Source organism: Geotrypetes seraphini, chromosome 9, assembly GCF_902459505.1.
Source record: "Geotrypetes seraphini chromosome 9, aGeoSer1.1, whole genome shotgun sequence".
Classification (NCBI taxonomy): domain Eukaryota; kingdom Metazoa; phylum Chordata; class Amphibia; order Gymnophiona; family Dermophiidae; genus Geotrypetes; species Geotrypetes seraphini.
This window is the reverse complement of record NC_047092.1, coordinates 144,372,843-144,390,918: the sequence shown is the minus strand read 5'-3', so window position 1 is coordinate 144,390,918 and position 18,076 is coordinate 144,372,843. Positions and strand designations below refer to the sequence as shown.

At 43.1% G+C, this 18,076-nt stretch overlaps 1 protein-coding gene across 1 annotated transcript in view; it reads left to right on the top strand.

Annotated features, from left to right (window-relative positions):
• Positions 1-18,076, top strand: part of FARSB (phenylalanyl-tRNA synthetase subunit beta) — a 125,693-nt gene that overhangs the window by 38,179 nt on the left and 69,438 nt on the right. The window contains exons 8-12 of the mRNA XM_033959660.1: positions 897-967; positions 4,806-4,867; positions 4,979-5,030; positions 8,232-8,293; positions 14,765-14,972. Of these exons, the coding sequence (XP_033815551.1) occupies positions 897-967; positions 4,806-4,867; positions 4,979-5,030; positions 8,232-8,293; positions 14,765-14,972 (455 nt within the window). The remainder of the gene's footprint in view (positions 1-896; positions 968-4,805; positions 4,868-4,978; positions 5,031-8,231; positions 8,294-14,764; positions 14,973-18,076) is intronic.

Below are 18,076 nucleotides of genomic sequence, written 5' to 3'. Positions count from 1 at the left end.
GACAGTGTCATATTAATTTTGGGTAAAAAAAAAGCACTAGGGCTTACTTTTGGGGATGTCTTATTCTTTTCATGTACAACAGTTAGCTCTCCCTTCCTCTCCTCCACCCCAATTCTTCCTCTTTCCTTTCTCCCCATGTGCAGCATCTTTCCTCCCCTCTCACACATCCCCTTGTGCAGCATCTCTCTATCCTTCCCTCCCTCCCATCCCCTTGTGCAGCAGAACCCCACTGACCCTCCCACTGTGAGACTGACATACCTCCACTCTGAGGCCTCCTAAAGCAGCAGGAGTGGGGGTTGCTGAATCGGTGGAGTCAGGGAGTGTCGGGGACATTTGGGAGGGGGAGCTTCAGGGGTCAGTCTTAACTAGGACTTATTTTGGGGTATGGCTTATATTAGGAGCATCTTTAAAAATTATGCTAGGGCTTATTTTCAGGGAAACGGGGTATAAGTTAAGTTATGTGCTAAGGCACATCATTTTTATGCGCTAACGTTTATACCTGCCTTTTATATGATGTAAGTGATTGTGCTTAACTGTTGTTGTGGAAATGTTGACTTATGCTCTATTCTGTAACAGAATCCAGGTACCAAAATACTGTATTATCTGTGGGCGGCACTTTGCATTTTAGCAATCAAATTTGGATAACCTTTCTAGAATTGCCCCCTTCCTATTTTAAATGTTTATATAGTATGCTGTAATTTTGTGTGGGCATTTTCTGAGGGATGATAGGGTGGGGATTAATTTTATAATGGTGCTTTTGTGCATCTGTTTCCTGTATAAAATAGTTGTAACTTATGCATAGTTTCTGCACAGTATTGGCAGCCTGATCTTATTAATGTATAATAAAACCTCAGAACCTTCTAATTCATCTTTTTTTTGTTTCTTCCTTACTATAGGAGATCATTCAAAAATCAGCTTAAATACTAGGAATGTGTTTATTGAATGCACAGCAACTGATCTTACAAAGGTAAATTGAAATACTATTGTTACTTTTCGAGTGGTGGACTTGGCTAAGTTTTTCTTGCAAAGATATATTCAAATAATTTTTATTGAGCTGTATAAGACATCCAGACAGAACAGAACTGATTCTCCCATGTTACAGCTCAGATTTTTTTTTTAATATATTTCTTTATTCATTTTATAACTTACATCAAGTGTACAGTAAATATCAAACAATTATATTACAACATCACTTGAAAATCTACAATATCATACAAGAAGATTTAACCCCCACCCCCTCCCAAATTCATATACAACTAAAATATACCACATGAAAATAATATCTTATGTCATTCATATATATATTATTAGTGGAAAACCAAGAATCCCACCCCAAATCCACATGTGTATTAAAATTGGGAAAAGTGTAAATTATTCATTATAATAATTTAATAATGGTCCCCACACATCCTTAAATTTATTATAATAACCTTTTTGAACTGTCAACGCTCTTTCCATTTACTACCCACCCCCCCTCCCAGGACCTCCCCCTTTAAAATTCAGAAATGTGCACTCAAACAAGCATTGAAAACACAAAGTCCCAAGACATTCAGCTATTTAAGATACGACTGCAGGCAACAGTGGTCAGCATGGTCCAAAAAGGTTATTGTTGTAGAGAGAGAAAGAAAATTGAAAGGAGAGGAGCCAAAATTATTTAAGCAGAACCCAAGACAATTTTACAGGGAATTGGAAAAGAATAATACCATAGTTAGAGCACCACCAACTACAGCTGAAACAAAAAATACTGTAGAAAAGGTTGTATGATGCTCTGTTGAGCACAACAGAAAAGCAGAATGACCACTAAGCATAGAAGAGACAGTACAAAAGGCAAGTAACAGCTAAAGAATTGGAAACTAAGGGCTAGATTCTCAAAACTTCATGGTAAAAACCGATGGGCCACTGTCGCAGCCGTTATTGTAGCGATTTCTAAAAGGCAAGTCATTCTCCAGAAAACACGCATGCAAATGAGGTTCACGGAGAGTAGCAAAGGTTTGCTAAATTTGCATGTACCCATCACTGGTGATGGGGATCGGCACATATGCAGAATAAACACACACACAAAATTTTTTTTTAAATCCCAAATTGAAGATTGGCAGGAGGGATGCCCACTCCATTCTGCCACCAAAGTCAAGCAAACCCCCCTCCCAGCAGGTGGAGATACTGACTCCCTCCCGCCGCCAAGCAACACCCACCTGACACACCCCTGGCAGCAGTAGAGATGCCTACTCCCTCCCCCTCCCCTTGTTTACGATGGCTGGCCGGAGGGATGAATACTTCCTCTAGCCAGCAGACCCGCCACTTCAAAATGGTGGGCCTTCCCCTACCCAGTGCTTCCTGAGGGCCCTCCCAGGCACATCCCAGGATGCACCGGGGAGGGGAAGGCCCACCATTTTGAAGAGGCAGGTCTGCTAGCCAGAGGAAGTAGGCATCCCTCCAACTGGCAATCGTAAACAGGGGGAGGGTTGTGTGGCAATGGGAGGGAGTGGGCATCTCTCACACTGTTGGGGGGGGAGGTGTCGTGAGTGGCATTGATTGGCAGAGGGAGTTGGCATCTCTCCCGCTGCCGGGGGTTGCATGACAGCGGAAAAATTTTCTGACACGTCTGAGCTGTTGAGCCTTACTTTCCTGTCAGTGCCTGAGCCAATCAGCCCTCAGGCACTGATCAGAAAGTATGGCAACAACAGCTCAGACTTGTCAGCAAATTTTGGCCACAAATGTGGCACAGCAAGGTTAGAGAATCACTCAGTGATTATAAAGAATCGCTCAGAGTGCTCATTTTAATATTAATGACCTAATTGTACTACATTTGCATGGCAGTATTGGAGACTGCTAGAAAACTCAGAAAAGATCACAGTTTTAATAATCTGCCACTAAAATACATGCACGCTAAACTGGCTGGAATCGGTTTAGCGAGCACGTTAAAGGCAGATATTAGTTTTGAGAATCTGCTCCTAATTCAGAAGAACCTTGATTCTGATGGAAGACCCAACTTTTGGCTGAAACTCAATACCCCTCCACCAGGATCTGACAAACTGCAAAAGTTATTTTTGCAGAGATCCATAGTTAATAAAACGCTGTAGTGGAAAAGCACTTTTCCTTTCAAAGGAGACCCAGTTAGGATCCCTAGAAAGTAACGCCCTGTTTCTTTGATACATATAGTTCACATTTTTCAGTGCACTGAATGCAGATGGAATATAGAATTGCACAGAATATTATTATGGCAGTAAAACAGAAGGATAATAAGAGGAGCATGTAGAGCCAAAAGCCGGTTGATGTTGAATAAAGCTATTAAGGGCAATTCCATAAAGGATGCCTAAATGTAGGCACTATCCCCCAAATTCTATAAAGTGCACCTATATCTGCACATCTAGCCAATGTAGGTGACTAATTTAATTGATTAACAGGCTCAATAAGTGCCAGTAATTAGCAATTTAACACCTCAAAATTCACCTTAATTGGAGTTAATTGAAAGTTAAATACCTAACTTGGGGCTAGATTCACTAAGCAAACCGATCATGTACCAATTGGTTTGTGAGCCCTTTACGACCAGATTTCCCTCCTGCACTATTCACTAATGCCTGTAGCGATCTGAACCCGATCGTCCCATGCAAATTAGCCAAGCAATTGATTCACTAACAATTGCTTGGCTATTTTGAGTCGGGTTTTACTATTGGCAAACCCGACTGCTGCAGACCTGTCGGTAAAGGTCTGCAGGCGTTTTGACAGGCCTGCCTGTCTTTTTTATTCACTTTTTTCCATGGCAAAGATATTTTGCATGTGTTACACTCGCAAAATATCTGCCCCATAAAAAAAAATGAATAAAAAAGACAGGCAGGCCTGTCAAAAAAATATGTACCCTCTCACTAAAACGCGCCCCCAAGCACGGCCGTCCCCCCTGACCGGCACGGCCCACCCCCGGCACCAAAAAGTTGGGAGCAGGAGGGTGCTCAGTCCCTCCTGCTATAGGAGTGGAGTAGTAATCTAATGGTTAGAGCAGTGGGTTGAGAACCCTATTCAAATCTCACTACCACTACTTGTGATCATGAATAAGTCACTTAGGCCACAATGCACAAAAGTACTGTTCATGTAAGACTGGATTCTTGGGGGGACTTTTAGCAATTGCCATAGCAGCCACCGAGAACCCTATGCAAATGCATTATAAGGAGATCATTAGTATTTAAATGAGCGCTCATAATGCTCAAAAGGGATCGCCCACCTTTTAGTGAGAAAAATTTACTGCCTATTTGCAGGACACACACGCACACAATACACACACAACAGTTGTACCCATATCCAGCTTAAAAAAAAAAAAAAAGCACGATCAGCTGAGCCGGCAGGGTGGGGGTGGAGCCACGGTCAGCAGAGCCGGCAGGGAGGGGGTGGAGCCACATTCAGCTGAGCTGGCACTGGAGCCACGGTCAGCTGATTTGTGATAGATTGTGAACCCTCCAGGAACAGTATTTACTACAACTTATTTCTATAGCACTGCTAGATATACACAGCACTGTACATTAACACATTCAAGAGACAGCTCCTTCTCAGTAGAGCATACAATCTAATCAAACAGACAAACTTGACATCTAAGGGAAGTTTCTCACACATGGGTGCTTTTACAAGCAAGTGAGGATTAGGAGTTAAAAACAACCTCAAAAATGTTGATCTAAATGTACATCACTTCAGTAGATTTTAGGCTTGAAGGCAGTATATAAGAAATTTAAATAAAAAAATAAAATACAATTAGAAATTGAATCGATTAAAAATGTTTTCATGTACTTTCTTTTGATGCACTTTCTCTTTTTCTTAAGGCAAAAATTGTCCTGGATATCCTAGTAACAATGTTCAGTGAGTATTGTGAAAAGCCATTCACGTGAGTAGAATATCATCATCTTTTAAGAGAGTTCACAGAATTTATGGCCAGAATTTTTGGCATAAGCCTTTGGATTTATATAAGTAATTTGCTGCACATTTTGCCTTTCAGCGTGGAAGGAGCCGAAGTAATTTATCCCAGTGGAAAAACTTGCCTCTATCCAGTAAGTGTTATAGCACTGGCAAGACTTCAAATCATTCGATCCTTCAATTTGCTCTTACATTTTTGTCAGTTAAGATAGAATTAGATTTTGTTATCTCATATTTTTTTTAATGTACTGTTACCTTTAATATGTTACAATATGCAACAGTACCTTACAAACTCAGATTCAAACACAGATTCAAACTCAGCTAGTTCCATTTACATAAAACCAATCCTGGTGAAAGCTATACTTTTCACTTACAGAAATACCCTCCATCTTTCTTTCAAATAACCCTTCTTGCACCCTGTGGCATGAGTCTAGCACATCCCATAGGAGAGCTCTCTATTCACAAACTGTAACTTGCAACCCTAGCACAAACATTTTTTTGCACATGGCATATTTTTCTCCGCATCTCCTGGAAATCACTTAACTCTTCAAAGCTATCAGTTTGCTCAAGACATGATTGCCCTGCTCACCAAAATCCTCATCCAGCTAGGCATAATCTCACTCTTCAAACCCCTGCTCTTTCCATCCATGCAGCCAGTATACACAGCTTAATAAATATCTTTGGGTCTCATCAGCTCTAGTCTCCATTTAGTGACTTCATGAAGTGGATGGGGACTTGTATGCCACCTTTTTGTGGCTTTGGCATTTCTAAGCTGACATTCAAAGCAGTGGGCACTGGAGGATTAAGTGACTTGCCTAGAGTCACAAGGAGCAGCACTGGGATTTGATCTCGCAACCTCTGGGTGCAGAGGCATCAGTCTGTCAGTGAGCCACATCTTCCCATTAGACCAATGAAGACCAATTGGGTGCCATTCCTGGGCACCAAGCAGCTGACAATGGGCTAGATTCACTAAAGAGAGCGACTCAATCGCTGTTGGCCAATTCTCCAACAGCGATTGATTCAATATCAAGTTTTCAAGCAAATGATTTGCACGCAGACGCAACCGATTCAATCACTCAGTGAGCAATTTGACACATGCGCACAGCCCTAATAGCAGTGACAGGGAAAGCAGCCTCCTAGCACTGCTGTTAGGATGTGTGCTCTCCCCACCCCCGTGCAATGCCATGCCCCCACCTGTGCTAGCACCCAAGAGCCACCGCCCCTCCAACCCCCCCCCCCAAAAAAAAAAAAATAAATGGCAGGAGGGATGCCCAAGTTAAGTGACTTGCCCAAGATCACAGAGTCTGATTTGAACCTGGTCTGCAGCTCACTGATGTAACCATTAGGATACTCCTGTCTGTGCTTTTGATTAAGCCACCAGTTGCCAGAATAAGAGCACGTGCAGACATTAGAGAGGTTTGGTTAGGAAGTAGAGATTGTGAAATTCATTTGCAATGATTTGCCCCCAGCTCTTTTTGTTCCTGTTGCTTTGAGAGTTAAGCAAATATAAGGGATTGGCAGGTTTCAAGTAGAGGTCTGCATGGGAACGGGGATCGCGGGACTCCCACAGGGACCCCCCTCTGGCCCACGGGACTCCCACGGGGATGGAAGGCTTTGGAAGCAGGGTTCATCCATATAATATAATGGACATGTCAGCCTTAGTAAAAGAGGGGGTTTATAAGTTAATTACCTGAACAGAGAACAAAAAAAGGGTTCCACCAAAGAGATTCCACAAGGAAAACAGCAGCACAAATACAAAAGAAACTGTGGAATTGATGATCTTGTCAGAAGTAATTGCTGCTTTTTATGGGGATTGGTGGGGAAGAAGGTAATTCCTTGCGGGGATGGGTGGGGACGGAGAGGATCCTGGAGGGGACGGAGAGGATCCGGGTGGGGATGGGTGGGATTTCTGTCCCTGTGCAACTCTCTAGTTTCAAGGTGACTATACCCAAATCTGAAATATTAAAAATTAAATTCATGGATGAGCTGGGACAACAGTTGTGGGATACTGTCACTTTTACATGAGCTAAGGAAAGTTGGAAATACTTGGGAGACCAAGTAGGCATAATACACTATACCCTAATTATGTCCCTTTATTTAAGCAAATGGGAAAAGACTGGATAGCTGGGCCAAAATAGAACTTTCTTGGCTTAGATGTATATCTAGCATAAAGACATCTATCCTCCCTATATTCCTTTGTCTCAAATCTTTTCTCTCAGGAGGTGAAGTCAGCTCTGTCCTAGGCCTACCATGCTAGGTTGTTCCTTGGAGAATTCCCAATAAACTGATTTGGGGCAGTTTTTTCCCTCCCTCTGTTGTAGCTGCAGCAAAACTCAGTCACACACTTCTTTGACACTGGTCTTTGTCCAACCACAGTGCAGCAGAACTAAGAGTTGCACAATTCTCCAGCACTGGATTTTTCTCTTATCACCCCAAGATGATGTCACTCAGAGGGCGGAGTCAACTCTGTCCCGGGCAAGTTGAAACCGCATGAGTGAGGCTGCTTTGTTGGAGGCAAAGAGAGTGGCATTCTAAAATGCAGCACTTACTCAGCTTTTTACAAAATTTAACTTACAGTATTTATGACTCCAAAATTCTCTTGAATAACTGAAGTCGCGAGTGCCAAACCCGCAAATATGGAGGGAGATCTGTACAATAAGGGCAAGTCAGCCGTCCATTGTTCCAGGTACAAAATACAAACCAAAAAAATTTAGATTGTGAGCCCACTAGAGATAGAGAGAGTACCTGCATATAATGTGTACAACAATGCTGTGTATATCTAGTAGCACTATAGAAATTATTATTAATAATAATTATTTTATAAAACATTTTCTACATGTAAATCATGTTTTGCACACAGGTAATTACTCTTAATTGAACAGGTGCACTTTTAAATGATTTGTGAGAAGATGGTCCCAGGCAATATATGTGCATAATTAATAAAATACATGCATATGGTCACACATTTACTTTCGCCTCAAAATAGGTGTAATTTTGGGCTAAAGTGTTTTATGTTACTGGGGATTATAGAAACATATTGTATAGTGACACATAGGTACCTGTGCTGCCTTTTATAAAATAGATATAAATGGACTGCTAATCAACTAAATGTGTGACATTTTACATAAGAACTATAAAGCTTATTTAAAAAGTAGATTCAGTGAATCTGGGGAGAAGAGACTGTCCCCTCTTTTACTAAGGTGCGCTAGCCAATTATATTCTATGGACGCGTTAGCATTTCGCGCGCGCTAAATCAGCTAGCACGCCTTAGTAAAAGGACCCCCATGACTCTTTAGTTTTGTACATTGAATAACTTGCTCCCCCTTTCTTTGCAGGAATTGGCTTATAGAAAGGAGGTGCTGAAAGCCAATGTAATTAACAAACAGCTAGGAATCAGGTATGGTTTAAGAAAGTAGAGCTCTGAAATACAGGATGCAACAAGGATACCATTCAGTGACTTGATTATAGATGAGTTCAAAGAGAAAGTATGCACATATTTTCCCTGTTTATAAGTGATCTGGCAGAGGTGGAGTGATTCATTGGAATAATAGGGCAGTGCCCGATGGCTCACAGCAGTAGAGGGCCCACTCCCTCTAGCGCCAATCGAATTGAATCCCTTTTGATACGTGGTTAGGAGCCCATGGCTCTTATTGCCCAGGGGCTCAGAACACAGTCAGTCTGCCCTTGGTACCCGGCTTTGCATCAGCTTTTCATTCGGGTAGAATTTCAGTATACATTGATATGTATGTTGGAAAATAAATTCATGCATGTTTTTCTCTAATGTCACCCAAAATAAATATATATCTCTGAATGCTTTTCCTAAATGAGGCTAAAGGAAAGTGCATTGTGAAACAGTGTTGCTTAAATGTGGGGAGTGCCAGTGTTTAGACCACCAGTTAACCTGACCAAATGGTTTTGAATAATTTTTAGACTAGCTAGACAGGTGCAAAGGCCAAAAATATTTTTTTAATTGCTACGTTTACATTGATTTTTCAAAAGTCAAAATGAATATGTACCTTTCATTTTAAAACTGTATAAGGAAATTTTTATTTGCCCCAAACTGCATGCATTAATGTGTATAAGAACAATTTTCCAAGAATATAATCCATGCATACTTCTGAAAATTAAAAGAATACACATATTTCCAAGCCTTGCTCAATAAAATGCTTTCTCCTATTGTGGTTAAAAAGTATATGGAAACAAAGAAATTGACACTAGACGATCCACAGAGAATAAAGAGTCCAAGAAAAACAAAAAAAAACACTGGAAGAGATGATGTTCCTGAAATGGACTTTATTATTTTAAAATGTATATATAAACGTCAACATAGCAACTTAAGGACTAGTTCACTGGCAGCGTTGGACCCAACACGGTCTGTGTTTCGACAAAAGAGCCTTCCTCAGGGGTCCCTGCTAGTCCTAGGGTGGAAAATACATGGAAAATCTAAACAATCCTAAAGAAACAATGTGTACTTTTAGATAGTTTAGCTTTGCCACATATTTTCCACCCTAGGACTAACTGGGACCCCTGAGGAAGACTCTCTTGTCAAAACATGGACCGTGTTGGGATCTAACACTACCAGCGAACTAGGTCTTTAAGGTTTTTATATGGATTGCTATGTTGACTTTATTTTATTATAATAAAGTCCATTTCAGGAACATCTTCTCTCCACAGTGTTTGTTTTTTCCTAAAAAGTATATGGGAAAGCAAAGGTCTTCAAAGACCTTTATGCTCCTAAAACATTAGTTTATGCAAATAAATGTTGTTTTATAATAGTGGCTGGACTTCTTGGAGATAATAAACCTTTTATATGCACTAATGGATATTTTATTGATTGATTGATTGATTTCATTTTTCTATACTGTTCTCCCAGGGGAGCTCAGAATGGTTTATATGAATTTATTCAGGTACTCAAGCATTTTCCCTGTCTGTCTCATAAGGCTCACAATCTATCTAATATACCTGGGGCAATGGGGGACCAAGTAAACTAACCAGGGTAACAAGGAGTAACATGAGGCTGAAGGCATGAGCATTTACACAAGTTCTACACCAGATCTCAATATGTATTATTTGGAGGAAAGGCAGTAGAGGAGAGAAATGATAGAGACATTTAAATATTTAAGTGGCATAAGTATGCATGAGATGAGTCTCTTTCATTTGAATGGAAGCTTCGGAATGAGAGGGCATAGGATGAAGTTAAGAGACGATAGGCTCATGAGTAATATAAGGAAATACTTTTTTACAGAAAGGGTGGTAGATGCATGGAATAGTCTCCTAGTAGAGGTGGTGAAGACAAAGAGGGCCAAATTCTATAAACGGCGTCCCGATTGTAGGTGGCCAATTGCTGCCAAACCAGCCAATCAGGACGCACATTTCTAAATAAAACCTCCCAAGGCACGCCGCCTAGATTGTAGGCGCCTCTGGGAGACTAGGGAGGTGCATAGAACCCGCCTAAGCTCCCCTAAGGCTAGGCATGGGCATGCCTTGACCCGTAAGTAGGCCTAGGCGGCCCAACGTGCCATCCTAGGCACACAGTAGACGCATACAATGTAGGCCAGCAAAATGTTGGCCTATATTGTAAGCAGATGCAGCCGCTGAGCTTATCATGGCAAGGGATCTCCCTGCCGTGATAAGTTTAGCGGCTGCAAATGCCCGTCCCCCCCGAAGATCGCCGGCAGGAGGGATGCCCAGTCCCTCCTGCTTGAACCCCCCCAGTACATCAACGGCAAGAGGGTTGGAACCCACCCTCGAACATCACAGGCATCCCCCCTCCACCCCCGGACCCCATCAGCTGCCCCCCCCCCCGAAGCCCCTCACCTTAAAATGTTGGCCCACCAGAGGCATCCTTCCTGCCTCTAGCTGGCTGGCCTGCTTTCTCACGAATGGCAGACCTGACCCTTCCCGGTGCATTGTGGGATGCACTGGGGAGGGGCCTTAGGCCCTGATTAGCCCAGGCGCTTAAGGCCCCTCCCATAGGAGGGGCCTTAGGCATCTGGGCCAACTGAAATCTGAGGCCCCATTCGCAGTGCATTCTAGGATGCACTGGGAGTGGCCTAAGATTCCAATTGGCCAGATCCCTTAGGCCACCCCGATGTTAATCTGATGTGGAGAGCTTATTTGGAAGGTTGGGATCCCCAGGGGAGGTCTGGCAGTGCTCAGTATCGGAGGCTGGACAGGATCAGGTGGACCTTATGAACAAAGACTCTGGGGACAAGGTGTTTATTTGTATGTCTTTGCTATTGCAGAGTGAGTTTTCCCTGCTGAAAGATACAGGGTCACAGGCAGGAGCGATTATGCAAGATACAGCGGTGGCCCTCAATCAGGGTATGCCGGCTGTTCAGCTGAACTTCCAGAAGGCCCCATCTGCTCGGTGGTCTGTTTTGAGTGGAGTGAGAGCCCAGTCCTCTTCTTTTTCTTGGTATCCTCTTTGCGGATGATAATAAAATCTGCAATAGAGGAGACACGCCGGATGGTGTGAATAACATGAAGAAAGACCTGACGAAGCTTAAAGAATGGTCTGAAATTTGGTGGCTAAAATTTAATGCTAAGAAATGCAAGGTCATGCATTTAGGCTGCAAAAACCCGAGGGAACGGTATAGATTAGGGGGTGAAGAACTTATGTGCACAATGGAAGAGCGGAACTTGGGTGTGATTGTATGTGATGACCTTAAGGTGGCCATACAGGTTGAAAAGGTGATGGCGAAAGCTAGAAAGATGCTGGGTTGCATAGGGAGAGGTATGGCCAGTAGGAAAAAGGAGGTGTTGATGCCTCTGTATAAGACTCTGGTGAGACTTCATTTAGAATATTGTGTACAATTCTAGTGGCCACACTTTTAAAAAGATATAAAAAGAATGGAGTTGGTCCAGACACAATCTCTGTCACCACCACTTCTTCCAGGAGACTGTTCCATGCATCTACCACCCTTTCTGTAAAAAAAAAAAAAAAAGGTATTTCCTTAGATTAATCTGGAGCCTATCACCTCTTAACTTCATCCTAAAAACCAGGATTAGAATCAGAAACTTGGGTGATCTGTTGAACCAGTCTACAAAGACTAAACATCTTTGCCATGAGATTTAACACTATTGTTTTTTAACATTAAATATTTTTTTAGTGCAAAACCACACTACATTTACAGTAACAGCAGTTTCAACAATATCTGTTTAGATAATCCCTCCCACCATAAACCTCCTGTTCCCTACCCCCTATCCCCCCTTCCCCAAGTTTTACCAGTACTTGTGGTCTAAATTAACCTTGTTCTGAATCAGCCTGTATAGTCTATCCCTGACCTTCACTTTAACCCAGACCTCATAAAGTCCACCCAGTCCACCCAGAGCTCATAAAGGGGTAATTGGCTTCTCTGTTAACAACTTTAGAAATGACTCCCTACAATGGCAGGCAAATTATCATAATGTTTTGCAATATCAGTAGCAGAAAGGGTCAATACCAAAAAGTTACTGTTCACTTCAAATATTTTCCAATAAAAAAATTATGGAAAGAAACAGACTGACTGTAATCTACACAACCTGAGAGGAGGGCTCGCTATACAAAAACTCAGCTCAGAGAAATAAAACTCTGAAGATGGAGAGATAACCCCCTCTTGGGAAAAGAGTTTATCTTCCAATCATCGCTTGATCAATGTTAAAAGCGAGACCAGCTCAAAGGTGTAAAATGTTTCAACTGTGTATATGTCTCTTAATTAGAATACTGTATGCACTTAAGTCAAAAAAACTTCTTGCATTCAGGTTGTCACTAATAACTTTAACTGCACTTAGCTTGGTTGTAAAGCAACAATTCATAAGGGTCCCGACGCGGCCCCGTTTCGGTGTCTGCTTCAGGAGACCCCACCAAAATTGTGATCAAATTTTGCTATAAGGTAACAACCATAACAAGGTTCAAAGGTTATCGTACTAAATGTAAAAGGAATTTCATGCAAACGGGGCCGCGTCGGGACCCTTATGAATTGTTGCTTTACAACCAAGCTAAGTGCAGTTAAAGTTATTAGTGACAACCTGAATGCAAGAAGTTTTTTTGACTTAAGTGCATACAGTATTCTAATTAAGAGACATATACACAGTTGAAACATTTTACACCTTTGAGCTGGTCTCGCTTTTAACATTGATCAAGCGATGATTGGAAGATAAACTCTTTTCCCAAGAGGGGGTTACCTCTCCCTCTTCAGAGTTTTATTTCTCTGAGCTGAGTTTTTGTATAGCGAGCCCTCTTCTCAGGTTGTGTAGATTACAGAGTCAGTCTGTTTCTTTCCATAGTTCAGTGCTTTTTCTGACTCACAGTTACTTTGTCCCTGCTGAAGTGGAAAAATAAAAAAATTATGGCAAAAATAGACCCTCAGTTACCTCCCCCCACAAACTATGGAATTCAATGCCTGCTCATCTTCGGGAGGAGTCTGTCCTAGTATGTCCTTGTTCAAAGACGCATTTGACCTATAACTCCTAAATCTTGCCCTCCTCACAGATGTAACCAATCCCCTTCCTTATGTACATATCTTCTATGTTCTTCTATCCTATTTATTATTGTATTTCCACCCCCTAGCCTAATGTCTGATGCCTTCTATTAATGCCTATGCATGTTTAGTATTGATACCAGTCTGTATAACCTGAAATTTTATTTTTGCTATTGTATGCTGCTTAGAAATTTGATAAGCGGGATAACAAATTTTAAATAAACTTGAGAAGTATATATCATGTCATCAAGCTTTAGTAAAGCAACCTCTGTTGGTTAGTATCTAAAAATGTCCAAGTAATGAGCGATTTACCTTTCAGTGCTGAAAACATTTGCCGCTGACTATCTATATACTGATCTAGCGTCATCCTGCATACAGGGGTGCTTGCACCCGCTATCCATAACCGGACCCAATCCACACCCTTCCTGGAGCCCCTATTCATAATACATGCCCCTCCCTTCCCCCAAGTCACAGACCTCCATATACCCGTTGGTGCAGCCGCTGCAGATCTGCGGACTTCCATGCAGCCCCCAGAGCCGCTGACCTCCATACACCCTTAGATTGTACTTTCGCTGATCCACTGTATATTGATCCGGGCAGGGCCTTGAGCATCTGTACATGTTCAAGGCCTGCTGGCTCCCGCACCCTCCGAGATTCTCAGAGAAGGCGGGAGCCAGCAGGCCTTGAATGTGCACAGATGCTCAAGGCCCCACCTGGTTCAACATACAGTGGATCGGCGGTGGTACAACCCATGGTGTATGGAGGTCAGCGACTCTGGGGGTTTCATGGAGGTCTACGGATCTGTGGCTGCGGTGGCACTAGCGGGTATATGGAGGTCAGTGGCTCTGCGGCTGCACCAACATGTATATTGAGGTCAGTGACTCGAGGGTGGGGGCATGTATTATGGATAGCGGCTCCGGGGAGGGTACGTGTGTTATGGATAACAGTGCGGGGGGGGGGGGTACACCCCTGTATGCGGAATAGTTACCCTGAGTTCAGTAGGAAGCAGGAAGAGGACAGCTGTGCCTGGTAGTCAGATGGTGGCTTGAATATAAACAGACCCCCCTCCCATATTTGGGCCCAAAAATCTTAGTTTATATTCGAGTATATGCGGTAGTTCTGAGTGCTTTTTTTTATAATAGCACATAGACTCCTGTGTTGTCCTAGAAAAATGTGCCTATTTTAAGCCTGCTTTATAAACTTTGAGTAAGGTACTTTGTTATAAAATTACCTGTGTAGATTGTGTTTATTCCTAGGGATTAAAATATATCATATATGTGATTAAGCAGACAGGACACTTGTATTAAATCCTGTGTAGTTTACCATGTACCTGGCCAATTGTGACTATTTAAATACAGCACAGTTGACAGTGTCATCAAATCTAGTGTGCATTTTATTCTTTACAGTGAAACTCCAGCCAGCCTTGCAAAGCTGCTGACCAGGATGTATTTGAAATCTCGTGTCATGGAGGATGGAAAACAGATAGAAATTGAAATACCTCCTACCCGCGCAGATGTTATCCATGCCTGTGACATTGTGGAAGATGCTGCTATAGCTTATGGTTATAATAACATTCAGATGACTATTCCGAAAACATACACCATAGCAAATCAAGTAAGATTGCACCCTTAAATAAACACTAGATTGTCATTAAAATAGCGTGGGTGCCAGGAAGACTCGGGGAAAGAACAGAACACTTGAGTTATTCTATATTTTGACATGCCTTGAGAGGCAGTTGGCATGTAGAGGATATGAAACAGATGCCTCTTCAGATCTGCATGGAGGGAAGATCTTTGCTAGTTCTGACAGGGGCTATTTGATTTTTTTTTTTTTTGTTATCTTTTTAAAAGATTCATGTCAGTTTTTTGAGCTGCGTTCACATTTTTCTAGGCACCATGGTATTTAAATAAATATGCATATTTAGTGTCATCTACAGATAGGCAACAGTGGTGAATATATGTATAAGACCTGATTCTATAAATGCCGCCTAAAAATTAGGCACTAATTGCATTAAGTGCAGTTCCATAAAAGTTAGGCCCACTTCTTAGAATCTTGCTTAGTGCTGCCTAAGCGGCCTTAGGTGTTGCTAGGCATCCCAACTTTAGGCGTACCCCATTTATGCCAGGGTTTCCTTGGCCTAAACGTGTGCACTTTTATGTTAGGTTCCTAACAGTGCCTAAGTCCAAAACACTCATGCATGCAAAGCATGCTCACAATCTGGCCCCTCACCATGCCTTCTTTGTGATAGGTGCCTTGGTTTTGCCTGGTAATGTCACCACCGGCAGCTTTTTGTATTACAGCAATATTCAGTTACTATATATATAGCTAAGCAGTTTTAATTTAGGACTCTTCTTTAAAGGCCTAAATTAAACAGCTGTGTAGATGGTGGATGAATATCGCTGCTATCCATATGCTTAGTTCGTTCTTAGCTTGGCCGAGATTAATAGTGGGCCAGCTGCGTGGTCTTCACCTCTTTCTCTAAAGGCTTTCAGGGGGTTGCGGCTCAGTCCGACCTCTGTCTGACTGTCAGCCTGAACACCAGGTTCATCCAGCGAATCTGTGAGGCAGATCTCTGTTTGTTCCAGGCGAGTTTTTATGCTGAAGCAGGCAGGCACAACATTCCAAGCAGGATTAATGAATTCATGTTTGAATCTTCTTGTTTTTCCATTTCTTACTTACTATCAAATTCAAAAAGATCTTAAAACCCACTTATTTAAACAGAATAATATACATTATTGATTTTCATATTATCATGTAGTTATAATGTATTTTTTTATCTTTTTATCCATACTTATTTTAGTTTATATTGTGTTTTCCTTATTCATTAGTTTTAATGCTTGTATTAGTTACTTAGAATTTTATTATGTATGATGTTATTATTATATTGTATGCCTTAGTACCTATTGTGTAAACCGCTATGAACTTCTGGTTAGGCGGTATCTAATATAATAAAATGCTAGGCCGCGCATGTGCACTAAAAAATCGTGTTCCCTGATCTGTCGCGAAAACACGATTGCGCATGCGCGGGTTTTACGTCACCACTTGCTCGCGGCGGCTTTCAAATAAAAAAAAAAAATTACACAGCTGCAGTGGCCTTCCTCACCCCCGCCTCTCACTGTGAATGGTACCGGCTCCTCTCTCGAACTGCACCAGGATCGAGAGAGGAGCTGCAGCGCCGGCTTTCAACTTAAAACAAACCCTCCCCCTCCCCCCCAACTGGAGATCGCCGCTCTCACCCGGCTCCTACTGTGCAAACCCCCCCAACTGGAGATCGCCGCTCTCACCCGGCTCCCACTGTGCAAACCTCCCCCCCCCAACTGGAGATCGCCGCTCTCACCCGGCTCTCACTGTGCAAACCCCCCCCCCAACTGGAGATCGCCGCTTTCACCCGGCTCCCACTGTGCAAACCCCCCCCCCAACTGGAGATCGCCACTCTCACCCGGCTCCCACTGTGCAAACCCTGCCCCCCAACTGGAGATCGCCGCTCTCACCTGGCTCCCACTGTGCAAACCCCCCCCCCAACTGGAGATCACCGCTCTCACCCAGCTCCCACTGTGCAACCCCCCCCCAACTGGAGATCGCCGCTCTCACCCGGCTCCCACTGTGCAAACTCCCCCCCATGGGAGGATGCGCCGCAGCAAAGTGCTGCACAGATACTGGAGGGGGAGAGACATATCGCTTCTGCACCGGTACAAACATCCCTCCAGCGTTGGCAGTCGCTGCACGTTAAACAGGCTGCTTCGGGCTTTCTCCTGCAGTTGAGTCCCTCTGCCGCGTCACTGATGATGTCATCAATGACGCAACAGAGAGACTCAACGGCAGAAGAAAGCCGAAGCAGCCTGTTTAGCGTGCTGCGGCTGCCAACGCTGGAGGGAGGTTTGATATTAAAGTCATCTTGCTGGGAGGGTCGCAGAGTCAGCGGGGGTTGGACTGGGAGGGGAGAGAAGCGTCTGCCTCGGGTGCTTCAGGCAGCAGCAGCGTTTACAATTTGCTGCTGTTGCTGGCTTCAGGCCTTCCTCTCTGGCCGGTCCTGCCTACTTCCTGTTTTCATGAAGACAGGACCGGCCAGAGAGAAAGACCTGAAGCCAGCAACAGCAATGAATTGTGAATGCTGCTGCTGACCAATGAAGTAGTTAAATGAGGAAAGGGAGCAGAGGGGGAGAGAATGGCTTGGAGGGAAGGAGGAAGGTATGCCAGACCAAGGCAAAAGGAAGGAGGAGATGGAGAGAGGCCATATGGGAGAGAGAGAGAGAGAGAGATGGAAAGAGAAGAGAGGGCAGTGAATGGAAGGAGCAACATAGAGGCTTAAAGACTAGTATAAAAATAAATTATTATTATTATTAAAATCGGAGGGGTCTTCAAGGGTTGATTTTGAAGGTTTCTGCAACCAGAGGCTAGTTCCTCCTCCATTAAAACTCCTTTCCCTGTGTTTTTTTGTCCATCAGGGAGGTCTCCACAGGCCATTTCTGGCGCAGTTTTCCTAGTTGCTGCCATCTTGTTTTTAAAACAATCTTTTTTTCTAAAGCCTCCATCGGCCTCAAAACCCCTTGATTTGCTTAAAATTGACAGGGATGGACCTTTCAGGCATTTTTACTCCTCTATCATGCCAGGTTTGTGATGGATGGTCGTCTGAGGAGCGTCCATGTCCCACATGCAGCAGAATGTGCAGGGGAGGGGCTCCAAGTCCTCCAGGGCTGGCAATTCACAGGAGGTGCGTT